The 18,425-nt window shown below is 39.7% G+C and overlaps 1 protein-coding gene across 2 annotated transcripts; it reads left to right on the top strand.

The window, feature by feature from the left end:
• The first annotated feature begins 2,328 nt into the window (after positions 1-2,328).
• Positions 2,329-18,328, top strand: LOC144023602 (LIM domain and actin-binding protein 1-like). Of its 2 annotated transcripts, none has more exons than XM_077529245.1 (10): positions 2,329-2,553; positions 5,288-5,429; positions 5,575-5,620; positions 11,846-12,409; positions 14,157-14,211; positions 14,284-14,372; positions 14,829-14,907; positions 15,360-15,394; positions 15,473-15,603; positions 16,794-18,328. In XM_077529245.1, exons 2-10 carry the CDS (start codon positions 5,308-5,310, stop codon positions 17,797-17,799), a joined length of 2,127 nt encoding a protein of 708 aa, XP_077385371.1. In that variant the 5' UTR covers positions 2,329-2,553; positions 5,288-5,307; the 3' UTR covers positions 17,800-18,328. The 2 variants fall into 2 exon arrangements, with proteins under 2 accessions (XP_077385371.1, XP_077385370.1); XM_077529244.1 differs by having other exon boundaries at positions 2,340-2,553; positions 15,470-15,603.
• Positions 18,329-18,425: the final 97 nt, after the last annotated feature.

Raw genomic sequence — 18,425 nt, 5'->3', positions numbered from 1 at the left:
AGTATATTATTGCAAATCAACAAATTTGATTCAGTTCCTGGTTTGGTCTGTAACATGTCATAAAATAGGGAAAATGTTGATTGTTTTCTAGAGGTGTAACAGAAAAGTTTGAACAGGGAAATTGTTTTTTCAATGATGCAAGTGCATCGAATCGAACCGTTCCACTTTTAAATATTTTGAGATACATGTCAACAGTTTTACTGGAGAGCTATATCTTCGACGGACATGACACATAAGTTATTGAAGGCTAAGGATTTTACCAGTTCCAGCACAGTACATTTATTATTAGGGCTGTCAAAGTTAAAGCATTAATAGATTAATTAATCACAGAAAAATGTCGCATTAATCACATATTTATGCATATTAATCAATTTAACAATTTAGCAATTTAAAGATTTTATTCAATATCTCAATGAACAAAAAACAATTTCCAAAATTTTGACAAGATGTTTTTCTGTAAAATATGTACTTAACATTAAAGTAAGGTTGAGAATAGAATGCATAGGTTACAAAATCCTTAGTTTAATCAAATTAACGAATGCAAAAATGCACCCCACAACAGAAACTATAAATTTACAACTACTGAATTAATGTTTATTTCTTGTGTTTTGTAGTGCTGGGGGGATAGGCACAGAAATGAATAGCTTGTGCTTCTGCCTGCGCCCTTTCGGTTGTATATTTGTGTAATGGAATTTGTTTTTGTCCATGTTGATTTTATTTTATTTTTTTTTAATTTATCTAGCCAATGAACCACGTAAAAATTGTATTCATTTTCAGTAAAAACGACCTCACCTAGTATTTTCTATGACCTCCATAACTTTTATAAATAGCAACATGTCTGCTAGGCCTGGAATTAACAAGTTTTCAGTGTTTTTCTTGGGAGTCTACTTATTTGTGCAAAATGTTCTCTAATAAATTTGTTAAGAAAACTACCTTTTTGTGTTTACTAATTAACACATCTTGTTTGTAATTAATGGCGCACATTTGTGGGAATATTTTAGTATTCCATAGAAAATCTTGATTCTGAAAGGCAACTAAAGATGTTCTTCCAAACCTGTTGGGGTGTACTCATTTATGGTGAGCACAATTCTAAAAATTACGACATCTATTTAGGACATCTATCATGGGAAGCTTTCTACAATGGCCACACCAGATGATGGTTGCTCGCATCACAAATTTTCAACCTTAAAGTTATGACTAGGCTAACAATGAGCCATATCACTACAAAGCAATTTCTACAATGGTATTTTTCTTACATAGTTGTTAGACAGTAGAACACATTTCCTGACATAGGGAACATGTTTCTGTCTTATACGACCTTGTAATAACTAAATGAAACTTCTTAAATTTGTGCAAATGTAGCAAAGTTGATAGATGAAATGCTGACACGTCCATTTCAATGGGACTCACAAAAAAAAAAAAAAAAAAAAAAACTCTCAAGGACCGGAGCTTGACATTTGAACAGGGAGTCAGACGTTGCGCATGCACGCCGTTACGCCCCGTTCAAAGGTCAACAGCACGGGCTATCTGATGTTTTTGTTATGGTGGACGCCAGGATAGTATGGCTGTTTTGCTATTGTGATTGACTAGCTATTACCCAAACATGAACTGTTGACATCATCTAAATTATGCACCCTTACTGGTTTAGACACACAATTATGTCATGTTCAACTGCAATCATGCATATGAGTCCGAAGGGTTTCAAATTAGAGCTGTCAAATGACTAAAAACTTTAAACAGATTAATCACATCTTAGAATTTTGATTAAGCACGATTAACCACTTTATTAAAAAGGCTTTCTGTTGTGTTCTTTTGACATTTGTTGACATTTTTTTTGATCCACTGCACACGCTCACATTCTTACCAGTTACACTTGCATAATTTAAAATGGAAACAAAATGACCCTTGATAGTTTGACACGAATAAATATTCTGATGTCATACATAAACATCTATTAAATGCCTACTTTAAATGCATGTATAGTTAGATTTATTGCTCACAACCTGTGCTAGGGGAGACCGGGGCTAGTTGTATCAACTGGTTTAGTTGTTACGTTGCAATTTTCTTCTCCACCTGCAGAGTGCGTAACGAATAAGTGGAATACTAATTTTCTTCGACTAAATGGTGAGAGGTTGTATACTGTCTGAGAACAAAACCCGGGCAGGTAGAAGTAACGTAACACCAAAGGTCATTGGTGCATACAGTCACATGACTCGTCTCCTCCACTCCTGTGACACCTTTCATTTCACTCCACCTCGAGCTGTCTTGCCGTCAATGAGTTGCCAGGTTTGACGGTTTAATGGCAGCTATTTGATGGAGTGAGGTACCAATTATAAATTTTTTAAATTGTTTTTGGTGACGATATGAAACATATCAATTAGTTTGGTTACCTGGTTTAACTACAACAGAGTGATGCATTGTGGGAATCACACATTTCACTTGCCAAGAGATCCTTAACCCACACCATGAGCTGAATCTGGCAACCATGCATCAGGCAGTAGCTAGTGTCAGGTGTCTCGAAGTTTCGTCAAAACTCCACGGAAGTACGTACAGGTAAGACAGCTTCCAACGCGACACTGTAAAAACATACAAAAATTGATTCATTTAATTACAATTCGTCATTTAGCTATGTTGTTCGTAGTTTCATTGTGCTCAGTATGCGCTCTGAGTGCTCATTTAGGAATAAGTTACTAAACTTGTCCGTTTACCTACGGTAAACTCATTTTCAGTTCACGTGTTTTTAATCACGTTTCAAACATTTTATTTTAATTACGACTTTTATTTAAGCCACTATGTCACACCTGTAATTATGTTGCGCTGTATGGGGCCAGTAGGAGCAGGCTTCGCCAGTTTTACTCAAACGTTCCCCTAATCAGACGTTATGTCGATTAATTGATTTCAGTCTTAAGCTTCCTGTTTAGTGTTTACTACTGCATCAGTGTTTGAGTGTGCTGTGGTTACTTGTTAAGGATAACTTGAAAAAGTTAAGTTCAGTAACACTAATGCGGAATGATGATTGGGAACTATTTTTGAAACTCTCAGAACGGAATGCCACTCTTAATGACTAATCAACCAAAAACATATGAAGCATCACCAAGGTCAGCACTCCCTTTCCATGTGTCATAATCTGTGGTCGTTCACACAAGGCCTAAAGCAAAGAATGTCAGCATCTTAGGGCAGACAGACAGGACATAAAGAACCAACAATGTAATGTGTCACACTTACAGACACGCCACATTCTTTAGTAATCTATTATTTCAATTCATTAAACAGGAACAAACAATGGAAAGATTCTGAAAGCATGTTCTTTTTTTCAGGGGAGTTCATATCCATTCGCTGATGTCATTGTTCATTCAGCAGCTCTGGCTTTGTACTGACACCCTGATGACGTCTTAATATTGTCACTCAACTAACTACCCTGTGATCACACACCTGATCCCAACAGAAACACATTAACAAGTGTGGTGGTGTCAAATTACGCTAGAAAATGAAAGAATGTTCATTCGCACCGTAAGAACTGCAAGCGACATAGTAACCGTGTGTTAAATAATTTGTTCAAAGTCCATTTGATATGTTGTCATCGTTGTGATTATGTAAGAGGGCCGGAGTGGACGACCCAGACATGGAGACAATCAGTGCTTGGTTGTGGATATTGCGCAGTGCACTTGTAAAAGCAATCAAACACTTGTGCCCGCTTTGCTTTGTTTACTTAGAATTTAACAACAGTGATAAATGCCACTCCCTCGTGCGATCGAAAGGGCAGTGGAACCTCAAGGTCAAACACAACCTGTACACTTTGGCCACTAATTCCGATTGTTTTCACATTTTAATCCCGCCTCCCCCATAGAAAGTAATAGAAACAGAAGTGAAACCAGTAAATAAAAAATCTAAAACTGTTATAGCCGAGGCCTGTGGTGGCTAAAAGTAGCGGTTTAGCCTTGCTAGCTTTGGATATTCTGATCACCACTACTCTTAAAATACGTACACTATCGGCAGGGCTCCCACTAATTACAACTATATTGTATTTTAATAATTTGTTATGTCGGTCTGTCGATATATATCAGTACAGGAAAATTACAATCCGTAGCACAAAAATGGTTGTGGTCTTCTGTACTGTGCTTAAGAATATCAGTAATGTCATTGATTAATTGACATTGACTCCACTTTTATCACATTATAGCTGACTATGAAAAATCTTGGGTCATTTAACCTCTACAATATACACTAATAAACGCTATTAAAAATGGGCCAGTGTTAGCCACAGGTTATCTTAAAAAATGTAAGAATAAGTTAATAACTCACAAACTCGAACATGTACTCACTTTCTGATGACGCATGACAAACATTGACAAGTGGGAGTGTGCTTTTTAAGTCGTGCATTCAAATTTTTTTTTTAATTAATGTTCTGAGCAGCCTGAACAAATGAATGTACTAAAATGACGACCATGTGGCATATTTCTCCTCTGCCTTGTTACCCCTGTGTCAAACCTATAACACAAAAAAGCCAAAGAAAAAGCTTGTAGCTAATCCTTTAAATTCTCACTGTGCTGAAGTCTCACCAAATTTGCTGACTTCTCACATGATGCCTGTATGACCTACTTGTTTTAGTGCGTTACAAAGGTGTATGCACATTTTTTTCTGCTATTATTGATAGCTTCCAACTTCTTACAAGCTGTCTGTCTGTGTGGTCTGGCTCTTCTTTTATATTACAGACATGAGCTGATGCATAAAGGTCCACCAAGGGAATGTTGGTGCAATAAAAGATAGTATTTCACACCCCAACAGCCATTTAATACTACATTTTTTAAAGAGTTTATGTCCTAGCATAGCTCTTCAGTATTCCCCATTGCTCCTAAATCATGTTTATAGAGCAATCTGTGAACACCAGGAGTGGGATTCATTCCCAGACTTTTGGAAGTTCCACTCCAGTAAACACAGAAAAGGTAATGGAGGGTTATCATCTGTCTGCCGCTGTTATGATATGGCATGGTCAGAATCAAGTTAAATAGCGAGTGTGTGTTTTGAGCCATGTGGTTATGAGCCGCCAGTGAGTTATATCCACAGAGCAGAGCGTGCGCTGGCCTTCCCAAAATAACAGCCTCACTGTTTGCAGTTTTCTTATTGCGATCAAGCAGGCACGGAGAGCGCAAGTTTGAACGTGTCAATACCGGGAATGCATATTGAAAATCATACTTTGTATGTTTATTTTGATTTGTTTGGGACAAAACTCTGGGTAAGGATAAGTGATTGCAGGGTGTGCCGACTTCCGTGATGTGTTTGTGTCTAGGAATTTGGGTAGCTGCAAAGATGGACAGCGCTCCATTCAGTCGAAAGTCGTGGGTGTCGCAGTCATTGCGTGTCACTGCAAAGGAGTTGTCCCTGGTCAGCGGGCGAGGAAGAAGCAACGCCATTGCTGAGCGCTTCTCCAAGTGAGTCAACAAAAGGATTTCTCTAGCTTGTTAGTTTCTCCTGTGCAAAAAACACAGGACTTGTAAAAATTCTGAAAGAGAAGCTAAACGGGCTCTTTGATTAAAATAGTTATTTCACAAGACCTTCTGTTTGTGACATTTTCAGGTACCAGAGAGCTGCAGAGGAGTCAAATGCCAATAAGAAAAAAGGAGTAAGTACATAATTGGAAGCTTATCCCCCAAAGTCTGACCTCTGCTTTTACAAGTATATATGTTTCCACATTCTATTCTTCTTTTATTATTATTTTTGGTGACTTGGCCTTTTCAACATCCCTGATAGGCAGAAATGCATAACAAACAATCACACACACATTTTACTGAGCAGCCAGCCCAGGAGTCAAGACAGAGACATTAAAAAAAATAAATAAATAAATAAGTTCTCATGCGAAAGTCACCAACATGGTGTCCAGCTCCCACCCAAGGACAACAAATCGCCCAGGGTTCAGTTCTAATAATCTAATAATAGCTCACCAGTAATGGAACATTGTAATTTCGTAGGAATGTTGTAGAAGTGATCATTTGAAGGTGTAAACACTGAAAGAAATGTAAAGAAAATAAGTAGTGATATTTGATTGTTAAAAATCAGTAACATGAGGAGTATCTTCTCTTCACATAGGTGAATATCATTAAATTATTTGTAATATACTAAAATTACTACTACTTTGTTGGTAACTAATTTTTCCAACGTTATTATCTCATATTAATTTTGTAAACACCAAGCACACTTTTGGACTTGATAATTCAGATGCTCACAGAGTTTAAGTTTGGCTGACAGGTCAGTTCGGCCTCCAATTTTTTTTGCAGTGAATTTTCCTATTCACCAGAAACTTTAATCCCAAATTTGTGATAGTGTGCTTTCCAAGTTCCACCGTACCCTATCGCCTTCATCAAATAGAAATTTGAACTTTGAACCAAACCAAAATGACAGGTCCTCCTGCTGTAGCTAGAGCAGTGGTGCCAGATAGACATTATGCCGTCAACAAAAGTCTTGGCAAGTTGTGTTGTCCTTGCTGACCTCTCATTGGCCACTAGTAGCAATGGGCAGGCTATCAACCCCATAATCCACCCTCAATCAGTGTAATCTGCTCGCATTGGTCTTGGCTGTTGCGACTGTATGTTAACGGCTTTGTTTGAATGAAAAACAAACTACACATGCTCGGACTGATGATGATGATGATTATGACATGGATAACTGACCACAGTGACCAGCCACTATCATGAAAAAAGTCAAGGTAATATGTTATGTGGTGCCCTCCTAGAAGTTTGTGTTGGGGAAAAATGCTTCTTAATAGTATCTTGTATCTGTTAAGTTTAGTTGTTATGAAATTTCAAATCTGATTCATTTCCATTAACCACGTGATTTATTTTCTGTGTAAGACACACAACGATCTCAGAGATACAACATTGTTAATTAAACTATTAGAAAATGCTGTCTTGGTGGGTTGAGGGTAATTTAAATAAGGAGCATAAAAAGACCATCTGTTGTTTGTGTGTGAGCAAGTCGTCACAATGTAAGTGATTAAATTTCAAGGATAAACTGTTCCTGGAAATAAAAGGGTGAAGTCTGTCCATGAAACCTGTTCAAATGCCATCTTGTCATGTGAATGGCTGTTCGGAAAGGCACTGAAATCCTTTGTTGGTTAAAAATAACATTCAAGTGCACATGTACTAAGGGTGGTGTGAGCAGAGTTGCATATAATATTGTAGCAGCGATAATATCGCAATACAACAACAATATTCACAGAAAGTCAGACTGATGCATCACACTATCAACATTAGTGAAGAGGGAAAAACCTTTAGAGAAAAAAAACACATTTAGTATCCAAGAAAAGAAAATAATTGAAGAAAACAGTTTTTTAATTAGCTACCTAGTTATTATGTATTTCAACACAGACAACAGTTATGTAACAGACAGAGCAGCAAAACATTTTTCACACTCATCACTGTCGGTTCAGTACGTTATGTTTAAAAAAAGTTAGAGTTCAGAAAGTTTGACAAAGGATAGCAAAGTGAAACATGCTTACACAAATATGACGCTAGAAGAGTGTAATTCTGAAGTTTTATAGAATCATGTTGAATCGATTCACCCCATTCTGACTTGTGTAGCAGTCAAACTTACTTTGCCTTCATTGTCAGTAGTTCATTTAAAACACATTTATGATTCAGTTTTTAGCTCTCTGCCGGTTTATTAAAACAAAGAAACGGTGGTTTGCTTTGTTCTTGGAACGTTTTGTAAGTCATTCCTCTTCATCCGAAAATGAGCCAAAAAATTGTAGTTCAATGTCAAAAATGGTAGCTCAATGACAGAATCACAATATAAAAACATTGTTTGTCATTGTTTGTTTGGACACGAAGTCAACGTAAAGGCAGATGTCAGTATAATTGATACTGATGTTGGCGTATCGATAAGTGCTAACAATACAATATTAGGGCTTGGTATCAATTATAATTTCCTCGATCGATTCCAATTTGATTTAGATCCCCCTCCGCCCCATTCGATTCCCTTCAATTGAATCCAATATTGATTGATCATGGAACATCAATTCTTCTTAAACACCAATGCCATGATAAAAATTCCACAAACATTAAATTCCAAATTACATTTTGTGGAAGCAGTAACTGGTTCAATGATTTAGTTCATTAATTAAAGTAACTTAAGTGTTACACAAACATTGACATCAGCAAGGATGAGATGAAAATATTTTCATAATTCTAATTAAATAATGTTAATTCTATTGGCAAATGTACGTATATGTCAAAGTGCAGTTGTATACACGAACAGGAATACACATTTTTATTTTTATTGAAATGTATTATCTTATTGTCTTAATAATGAAACAAGTCAAAAAATGCAAAGAATAAGGGATAGGACTAGATAAGTTTTCAAATTCTGCCTACTCCCGTTGAACTGTCACTAATGATTGTATAAGTTTCTTCTTTCTTTTGAATTTTTTTTCCTGCTACTTGTTTATGTTTATATGTTCCATAAACAACAACCAACCCAAATATAAATTAAAAATATTATGAATTGTCTTAAAGTGCAATAAGCCAGGTCTTTCATAAATGTAAGAAAATACTTTTAATTTCATTTAAACAGTAAACTTCACAAAAACTAAGATTCTAAAAAATCGTCCTTTAAAATTCTATTACAAAATTTAAATTCATGGGGAAAAAGCGACATTAAAATAATCGATCCATGGTTTTATGAATCGATATCAGGCTCGAAAAGGAAATTTGATATTGATTATCTGATTAAAAAAAAAAAAAAAGCCATATGCAATATGTCACGATATTGATAATGCGTCCCACTGCGAAGGTGACCTCTCATTAGCAAGTTGTTCTGCCATCACAACAAATGACAGATGAAAATTTTACTTACAAGTTGCGCCCATCTCTGTAACAAGGTTCTTGATGTTTATTGGAGAGCATCATAAAGCCAAAGCTCAAGTCACAAAGGGGAAAAGGCATGAAAGGATATGAAACCTGTAGAGGATGCAAGTAGTTGGCAGGGTATTACATATGGCACACAATAGCACATAATAGCCAACAATGAAGACCTTTAACAGATGGAGAAAGTCCGGCTCACCCGGGATGACGTTGCCCATACCTGGGCCTCCTTTTAAAATGGGTGTTAAATCCAGAAGAAACATGCTAAGGGACGCTGCCAAGAAGCCCACGTCAGCATTAAAAGAGCTACGAGGATTGTTGGCAAGTATTGTTTGTGTATCAAATGTCACATAAACTCCTGTAGTATTTATAGGAATGTAGCTTCTTTTTCAAAGAAAACATCAAAGATGTAGGAAAAAAAACTACACCGCACCCACAGTCAGGCATGTTTTAAGTTTTCCGACAGTTTTGTCTCATCAAAGCTGCAAAAGTACAAAATGTATGTCACTAGCCAACATATATATAAATGGTACAAGGTTGGATATTCTGACTTTATAAAGAAGCGTTCAACAATTTAGTATTGAATTTGGTTTGGTTTAATTGCCTTGCATTGCAATTAACTTATTTTCTCCTCGAGCCAGCTCTGCACCGAGGAGAAAATTTGTGTGTGTGTGTGTGTGTGGGGGTGTGTGTGTGTGTGTGTGTGTGGGTGTGTGTGTGTGTGTGTGTGTATGTGGGTGGGTGGGGGTAACGATACACATGGCTGGCCTTTGACGTTTGCATTGGCCTTTAAAAAAAAAAAAAAAAAAAGTCTACATCATGTGTAGGTTGCCAGCATGACAACATGAGTAGCTGGTATCTGTTCTAAAAAGAGCTTGCCGTTGATGGGACACTGACTTGCTAAGAATAATTTAAACATAAGAATATTGTATGTATTTATTTCTGTATTTTTTAATTATTTAAAGTTAAACTTAACTTAGCATTGCTGTCAATTGATGATGACATCACCCGTGCCGAGGAAGTAGGTAACAGCCAATCATGGCTCACCTGTTTTCTGGCTTTGGTCAGTAAACTGAGCCATGGTTGGTCATTACCTACTTCCTCAACACTGGTGATGTCATCATCAGTCGACAGCAAGAGGAAAAATTACTTTTAAAGGTACCAATTATACATGAAAAATAATGAAGTTAGCACATTAATTCTAAACAAAATATTAACTTTTTACTGCGAAAAATGGTTCAATGAGTCAAGTATCACTTTAAAGTACTCAATATGCTGTTTTTTTTTATTTTATTGTGTTCAATGGGGAAAAAATGCTGTTTTGTTTAAACCCCCCCCCCCAAAAAAAATAAAATAAAAATATATATATACATTTTTAGAGATGTAATTTTATTACTGTGATACCATGACTCACATAATTTTGCTCAGTGTTATTATACCGTCAGAATGCAATATCAGCACATGCTTAGTGGCAACTTTGAACTACATGAAAACACAGTTAATACATTTATATATATATATATATATTGCTTCATAAATATAGAACGAACATAATGCGACTAAGATGCAAATACCCACATTCATTTCATCTCAATTAATGCTGTTTTCAATAATGAGGTACCATGGGAACACAGCGTGCTCCTGTCAGTGTTCTAGCTTATTGTTGGGGTCCGGTGATCTCTTGTCACTAAAGTGGCGCTCCCTTTGCTCTGTTAATGTGGATCTTGTTGTAAAAAAAATACTAACACTGCTGTAGAACTTTACTGCATCATACTGAGAGCGGTTTCTAATATTTTCGACTCTCATGGAAGTTCTGCAACTGACTGAGAATCAAAATATTAGACACAGCCCTCATTTGCATACCGTCAAGGTATTCAAATGGGAGTTTTTTGTGTGTGTGAATGGGCGTTATTTTTGATATTGTCTATTGCAAGCATAAATTCTCTTTGATCACAGTTTGAGAAACACTTAAAAAGTTTTAGTGCGCTTGTCTAGTATTATAATAATAAATAATGAGCCATGTCAGATGTGGATATCCGTTTAAAACATTTAAAGATCAGGTTTTAATGCAGTGGTCTGGCCCGTAGTAAACAAAGAGTTAACTTTCCTCATATGTATCATTTCCTGCTTGCTGGGCTTTCTGACTTTTTTTCCTGGTGTCAGAGGGGTTGGACTAAGTAAGTGGTGGGAGCTTATTTAGTCTGGTGGCGAACATCTGGCCCACTTCCATCTCGCACTCATCGGAAGAGGACCAAGCAGAGGAGGCTGGCTCACACCTTGCTGGCTGCTTTTGCCACAGGTTGACTTTATTGCTTTTCATTTAGTTTGTCATTTTGGGCTTGTGGCATTTTTTTGTTCCAGGGTCCCAAATGTTTGTTAGTTGGCATATTGTTTTGCTTGGCTTATGTCAGGTATCTTAGGGATGGATGTTGAGAACAATCTCATGTAATTGTCGTGTCATTTTTAGTTTATTTCCATATTTACAGTTGGCTGTACGTGCCTACAAAAGTCAACTGAGATTTTCTGAGCGTGATTGACGCCCATATACAGATCCTCTTTTCGGCAACGTGTCATTCCTCTTTCACAATTCAGGAAGTTTTTTGAAGGTCGCAGAGCAGCTGCCAGCCTGCCCTCCCGTTGGCTCTGCTGTGTCTTGTCCGCCGCGCCGCATGCTTTATTATTGGCACGAGTGGCGAACAGAGCCTTCCTCAGTGTGTTTTAGTAAAGGTGAAGTTGTTCACAATGGAATGTGGCATGCATGCTCAGCCCTGTTTAGATATGTCTTGAGCCAATAGTTTTGCCTCAAGCAGATTCAGCAATGATGTCTTCAGTATATCATGGATTTTTTTTTTTTAAGCAGCTGTTCAGTAAATGGACCATTAAAGCGAGGAGATTGTGGCATTTCCTTTAAAGAATTCCCCCATGCAATGTTGCCCTCTCAGCAAGCAAGAGTGCTCTTTAATGTTGCGTTTTCTGTGTTGTCTTTTCAGGGCTTTGACAGCGCGTCTTCCTCCTCCCAGCGCACAAGCAACCTGAGTATTTTGAAGAAGCGCTGGGAGAAAGCAGGGAACGGCGGCCATCAGGACAAGACCCCATTCATCTCCATGCCCATACACTGTGAAAGCACATCATCTGTCCTGACCAGAGCGCTTTCTGTCAGCGAGGAGTCCACTAATTCAAAGAGCTCGGCGGTCTGGCAGGCTCCTCGGGAAGAGCCACCTAGCACACCCGTCACCAAACCCGTCCTCACGCCTTTTGCCACTGATCCCCTCATCACACCCCCTTGTGCCACTGAAGCCGTCCTCACGCCCTCTTGTGCCATTGAACCCGTCACCGCACCCCCTTGTGCCACCGATCCCGTCACCACACCCCCAGCCTCTCCACGAGCGAAAGAAGAGAGTGGGATGGACAAAGATGCGTCGACACATAGCGAAGCCCCCGAAAAGCCTGACAAACAAGTTCCGACTAGTCCCCGTGCCTTCTATGAAAAGCCCCAAGTGCCACTAACCAATCTGAAGATGAAGTTTGAGAAGGCTGACGACAGCCCACTAAAGGTGACCATCTGCTTTACTGAAACTACATTGTACCATATTTCCGGACTATAAGTCACACTTTTTTTTTTTCATAGGTTAGCTGTTATTGGTTACGAACAAAAATATATCAGGGGGATATAATTTCACAGGCAGCCACAAGAGGGCACTCTAGACTTATACTATCCATCCATCCATTTTCTGTACCGCTTACTCCTGTCGCGGGGTGCTGGAGCCTATCCCAGCTGGCTTCGGGCAGTAGGTGGGGTACACCCTGAACTGGCCGCCAGCAATCCAGGGAATTAAACTATAGTATACTATATATATATATATATATATATATATATATATATATATATATATATATATATATATATATATATATATATATATATATATATATATATATATATATATATATATGTGTGTGTGTGTGACTTATACACCAGTGCGACTTAGATATGTTTTTTTTTCTATCTAATTCTGCATTTTCGGCCTATATATAGTCCGGAAAATATGGTAAATGGATGACACATTACTTTGAGTCATATCAAACAGTAAAAATAGAAGTACTCACTGATATAATTTGTTTGATTAGGAATTTAGGAACTTGATTTACCTTAAAAGGGAAGTCAACCCCCCCAAAAAATTATTGACAATATGTTCTATGCAGCCCCACTAGACTAACTATAGTATTCTGCTTAATATTGCAGTAGTGGAATATGAGTTAAGAAGCAAAATCCAACCGTTTTTATCAATATCGCAAGGCGGCCATTTTGCCACTTGCTGTCGACCGAATATGACATTGCAGTTGCTCAGGTGAGCTGTGATTGGTCATTGTCTGAGCAACTGTGATGTCATCTTTAGTGGACAGCAAGTGGCAAAATGGCCACTCCTGAGATGGATAAAAACGGCTGGATTTTGCTTTATAACTCATATTCCACAAATGTAATTCTGTCATTTTTAGACTGGTGAGGTCAGATATAACGTTATTGCCAAGAAATGTTTAAGGTTGATTTGAATTCCACGAGTCAAAACTGGTTAATAAGTTGTGAATTATAAATCCCGCCCCTTGCTGTCGACTGAAAATGACATCACAGTTGCTCAGGGCTCAGGTGAAAACCAATCACAGCTCAGCTTCACAAACGACTCGGCTTGCAAACATCACATGACCTAACTAAAAAAACAGGTGAGCCGTTATTGGTCGTTAGCTGAGCTCTGAGCACATTTTCAGTCAACAGCAAGTGGCAAAATGGCTGCCACATGAGATGGTTACAAATGAATTGATTTTGTACATTCTGCAGCAAGTCATCCAAAGCTTTTAAAGGCTCTTTTCAATCTGTATTTTGGTTTCTCACACATACACATACACCCCCACACACACCCACACACACACACAAAATCACCCAAGACCTTACCTTGGCCAGGCGAGGAATGTTGGAACATTCCTGACCTAGGGCTGTTTCATCATTCAGACTTGCGTTATCTCCCTTTCCACAATTTCTCACCGTGGTCACATTGGATCGTCTTGACGATCACTCACGCTTGGGCTGGCGATATGACATAGCATTGCAACTAGTGTCTAGACTGCATGGGAGCGTAACATTTACAGTACGGGCCCGCTGAAAGACAGGAAGGCGGCCTGGCTTTGTGGAAGTGGCCTGTTAGTAATGATAAGCTGATAACCGAGTGCACTGATTGAATTAAGCGTTGAGGTTAAGGGAGGAGGCCGGTGCCAATGTTCAACCATTCTTCTCCACCTTTCATCCAGGATTCCAGGTCGACTCTACTAAGTGTCTCGTCAGAAGATATGGACCAAATCTCGGGTGAGATTCCACATGAATTTCTGCTAACTGCTAAGAATGATTTGAAAAAAACATGAGCGTTTGTGCGTTCAGTGTGTGACCGGGTGCTGGAGAAGACGTCACTGAGGGAGAAACTGGCCAAATACTCTGCTGCTGTCAACAAACAAAGCAACACTAAAGCTGTGAGTAAAAGAATGGCCTCCTCCCCGCTTCTCGTCATGAAAATGTGGAAGAAGAATGAAACACTAAATATTTGCACACGTGCTTTGTGACTTACTAAAGTTGGACATTTTGAAAAGTCAATTTATATTAACCTACTGTTAGTCTGAGCTTCAGTTTCATGAGCTTTTTTTTTTTTTCTTCAAATCAATAACCTCCCTACAATATTGTGATAATATGGTGAGGTTCATATCATGACGTTTTGGATGTCATTACCTCCTAGTTCTCCAAAAAACGTAATGGAATGCAAGAAATGGGTGAAGCGATTCATCAAGTAGCCGATTTAAATAGAATCTGAACGGTGACAAGTTACAGTGTGACTATGTGTATTTATCTGCATCTTGATTGATACCATCAAATGTTAACGTTGCGATTGCCATACAACTATGTACATAACAGCCATTTTGTTTTGTCTCCAGGCCGTGACACCAGAGGTGCTGCCCTCCAAAATATCCCTATCTGTGATTCAGAAAGTGTCACCTGAACCCGGGTGCAATGGTGAGTCAGTCATTTGGTGGGTCGACACGAGGTGACTAAAGTCTCACCACCACCAAAAAGTTGAAAAATAATTTGCTGGTATAATAACTTTAGTTTGTCCATGTGAGCAATAATCCAACTACATTTTTTTTTTCCATTGGACTGTTAGAAATTCTTCTGTAGAAAAATTAAAACAAACCTGAACTATTGCATGTCAATGTCTTGTCTATACAATGCTAATCAGCTGAGGTCATAATCATGCATATAGTTCACATAGTATGGGTAACAAATTAACAATGATTTGTGCGTTTTCAACGTACGCGGCCAAAACATGCCTAATTAAAATTAAACCAAACATAGGTGTCCAAAACATGTCGAATTAAAATTAAATTGCACTAATAAACTAACCACCGGAACGTAATACAAACTCCTTTTTTACATGATGGCAACAATTTTATTGTTGGATGTTTCAGGGGATAGCAGCAGTGAACCCCCAAAAGCATCCAGGGTGAGTCCAGCGGCACGGCGCTCGGCCAGTAGACTAGACGCAAACTATACATTCCACCTTTCTGCGTTTGTTCAGAAGTTTTGCCCTCCAGTCAAGGAGACGTGCGTTGCTTGTCAGAAGACGGTGTACCCTCTGGAGAGGTTGGCGGCGCTCCAGCGCGTCTACCACAAGAGCTGCTTCCGCTGCATCCACTGCAGCACAAAGCTCAGGTTGCTCTCTCATCCAAAAATGTTTTGTTGAATCCAACTTTTTGCTGTATATTTCCTATTAGGGGTGGGAATCTTTGACTGTCGCATGATTCGATTCACAATCGATCTTTGATTCAAAATGATTTGATTGACAATGACATCATGTGCAAAGAATCGTCATGATCTACTCCAGTCTGATTTGCAAGACAGAATAACAAATAGAGACATTAAAATTCCTTTAAAAAATACATTTATTAAGTTTTGAATTGTAACGAAATTGCCTTTATTCCTGGCTCATAGGACACGCTTGGTCTACCTCACTTCCTGTATTGTGTTCCCTTACTCTAATAGTTGGTCCCACAAGCAGCATGAACTCAAACTAACAATACTAAAGTACCAAGCCGTTTATTACAGTACTCCAGTTGATGTTAACAGCAAATATAAACACACCAAATGAAGAAAATCACACACAGTTCACGCTAAACCTGTGGGCAGTATTTTATTTTGAAATGGCTTGGTCAGAACCATCAAAAAGCCGAAAACGGGTCACAGTATGGGGTATATGCCACGGAAGAGGCGGGACTGTGTTTTGCACATCAGTTTGTTTCCGGTTCGGTTTGCGACGTGTGGGCTGCGTCAAAAATAGTTGTGCTTACGATTTTGTGCCCCTGGGTTGCGCGTTCGCAACCCGGACTGGAAATATAGTGATGTGCAAAATCACGTCCCGCCTCTTCCGTGGCATATACCCCATTGGCTACGGGTTTTAAATGCAAACACTATTTGTTTAGCATGTTTCCCGAACGTAGCTAGCTCAAGGCTAAAGCACAATGGAAAGCGCTATTAACTTGCTAATCGCGGCACTTTTATCATTCAAAAGAATGGCTGTTCATACAAAAACGCTTCCGGGATGTATACAGAGAAGCATTTTAACATTACTCACCGGCATATGCTCTTCTGATGCTGCCAAAAAACAAAAAAAAAAAAACAAACCCAAACTGGCATAACTTTTATTGTGACATTTTTCTTCTTTTCTCTAATGTGGCTACAATTTAGACAGTATAAGCACGCGCTGAACCACAGTGCCCCTTAGTCGCCAAATTGTTTACAGCATGAACAGCGCTCCCAATAAATGCACACATAATGGCAAAACACTCAATATAAAATAATTTTAAAAATGTTACACACTCTTATACCCTATTGTCTGTTTTCAGCCTGGGCAACTTTGCCTCCCTTCACGGCAACGTGTACTGCAAGCCTCATTTCAGTCAGCTGTTCAAAGCCAAGGGCAACTACGACGAGGGCTTCGGCCATCGGCCCCACAAGGAGCTATGGGCGCCCAAGGACCGCGACGAAGGCGAGGAGGAGGCGCCGGCAAAGCCCAGGCAGCAGAGGGCGGAGTCGGTGGAGAGCGTGTCCGACAAACCAGCCAGCCCGGCCGCCGGTGCAACGCCGCCAGTCAAAGTCACCGACCTGGCCGCCCACCTGGAGACCCGTCGGACGCAGACGGTCGCCAGCCCGCTGGAGAAGCCGGCCGAGACCCGCAGGCTGAGGATCGCCTGGCCGCCCCCGGCCCCCGGAACGGGCCCGCGCAGCCCGGCCCTCGAGGGGGGCGCCTCGGGCAGGGCCTGGAGGGCCAAGTGGCCCCCGGAGGACGACTCGCTGTCCTCGTCGGCTTCGTCATCCCACAGCGCCGAGCGAGCGGAATTGTCGAGCCTGAGGAGGAGCTCCTCTCTAAGGGAGCGCAGTCGGCCCTTCACCATGGTCGCCCAGGCCAGCCCCGAACCCGCCGCCGTCCTCCTCAGGGAGCCTCGCCGGCCTCTCAAGTCCCTGCAGCAATGGAGAACGTCCATGGAGGAGAAGAGCAACGCATCTCAAGAAAGAATGGCAGACGAGAAAGCGGAGCTGCAGACGAAGAGTGATGAGATAGAGAAGCAAATGATGAGCGAAGTAGTGGATGAAAGCAACCCGGAGGAAGTGGAGGAAGGCGGTGAGCACGCGCAGGAGGGAAGCCCATCGGCCGAGGACGGCTCCCTGAGCATCTCCCCTGACATCTCGGCATCCCCATCGCCACCCGCGCAGCCCAAAGAGAATCGCTCCTCGCAGGACGTCGGCTTCTGGGAGGAGGACAAAGACGGGAGCGACGCGGAGGAGCTGACGGCGGAGGATATCATCAGGAGGAACCGTTACTATGATGACGACGACGACGATGACGACTGAGAAGAGCACCTGGTGATCAACAAATGGAAAAACATTTTTATTTCTCAAGTCTTTTTTTGGTTTTTAGCTTTGTCAATTGTTTATCACAACTCCTGATTATAATGTTTAAGGAGTCATTTGCTTTCGTACTGTTAAAGAAATTAGGAAGACTGGAAACAAAACTTCTCAGGTAAAAATCTAAATCACAAATATGCAGATGCTCTGAAATGCCTTTTCTTTTTCCAAACACGCTATTGCCATAATAGCCTTATTGATAATCTAAAAGGAGTTGAAATGTCATATTAGTGTAAACATTTTTAGCCTCAGTTGAGATGCTTTTGAAATGTTTTTACTGCCACAAAAGTGCTCCTGATTATATTTACGTTTGTTTTTTCTCTCCATATTTGCTCTTGTGTACTAGCTTCAAAAATGTTTTTGTATGTGAAGTGCCGCTGATCTAGTTTTCCTTTGATTTTTAAATAACTTGTGCGATGGATTCCACTTCAGTAGCACTGTTAAGTTGTTAAAGCTTAATAAATTGTTAAGGAAATATGTTTTGTTTTTCTTTAATGTCAGACTCATTTGACATGGAGCCACAAGGAAATGTGAAACTAAATGACCAGTTATGCAAATTGTGCAATGTAGTT

This window comes from Festucalex cinctus, chromosome 8 (genome assembly GCF_051991245.1).
Source record: "Festucalex cinctus isolate MCC-2025b chromosome 8, RoL_Fcin_1.0, whole genome shotgun sequence".
In the NCBI taxonomy this organism is placed as follows: Eukaryota; Metazoa; Chordata; class Actinopteri; order Syngnathiformes; family Syngnathidae; genus Festucalex; species Festucalex cinctus.
The sequence above is the reverse complement of the archived record's forward strand: the minus strand, read 5'-3'. Positions and strand labels throughout refer to the sequence as shown.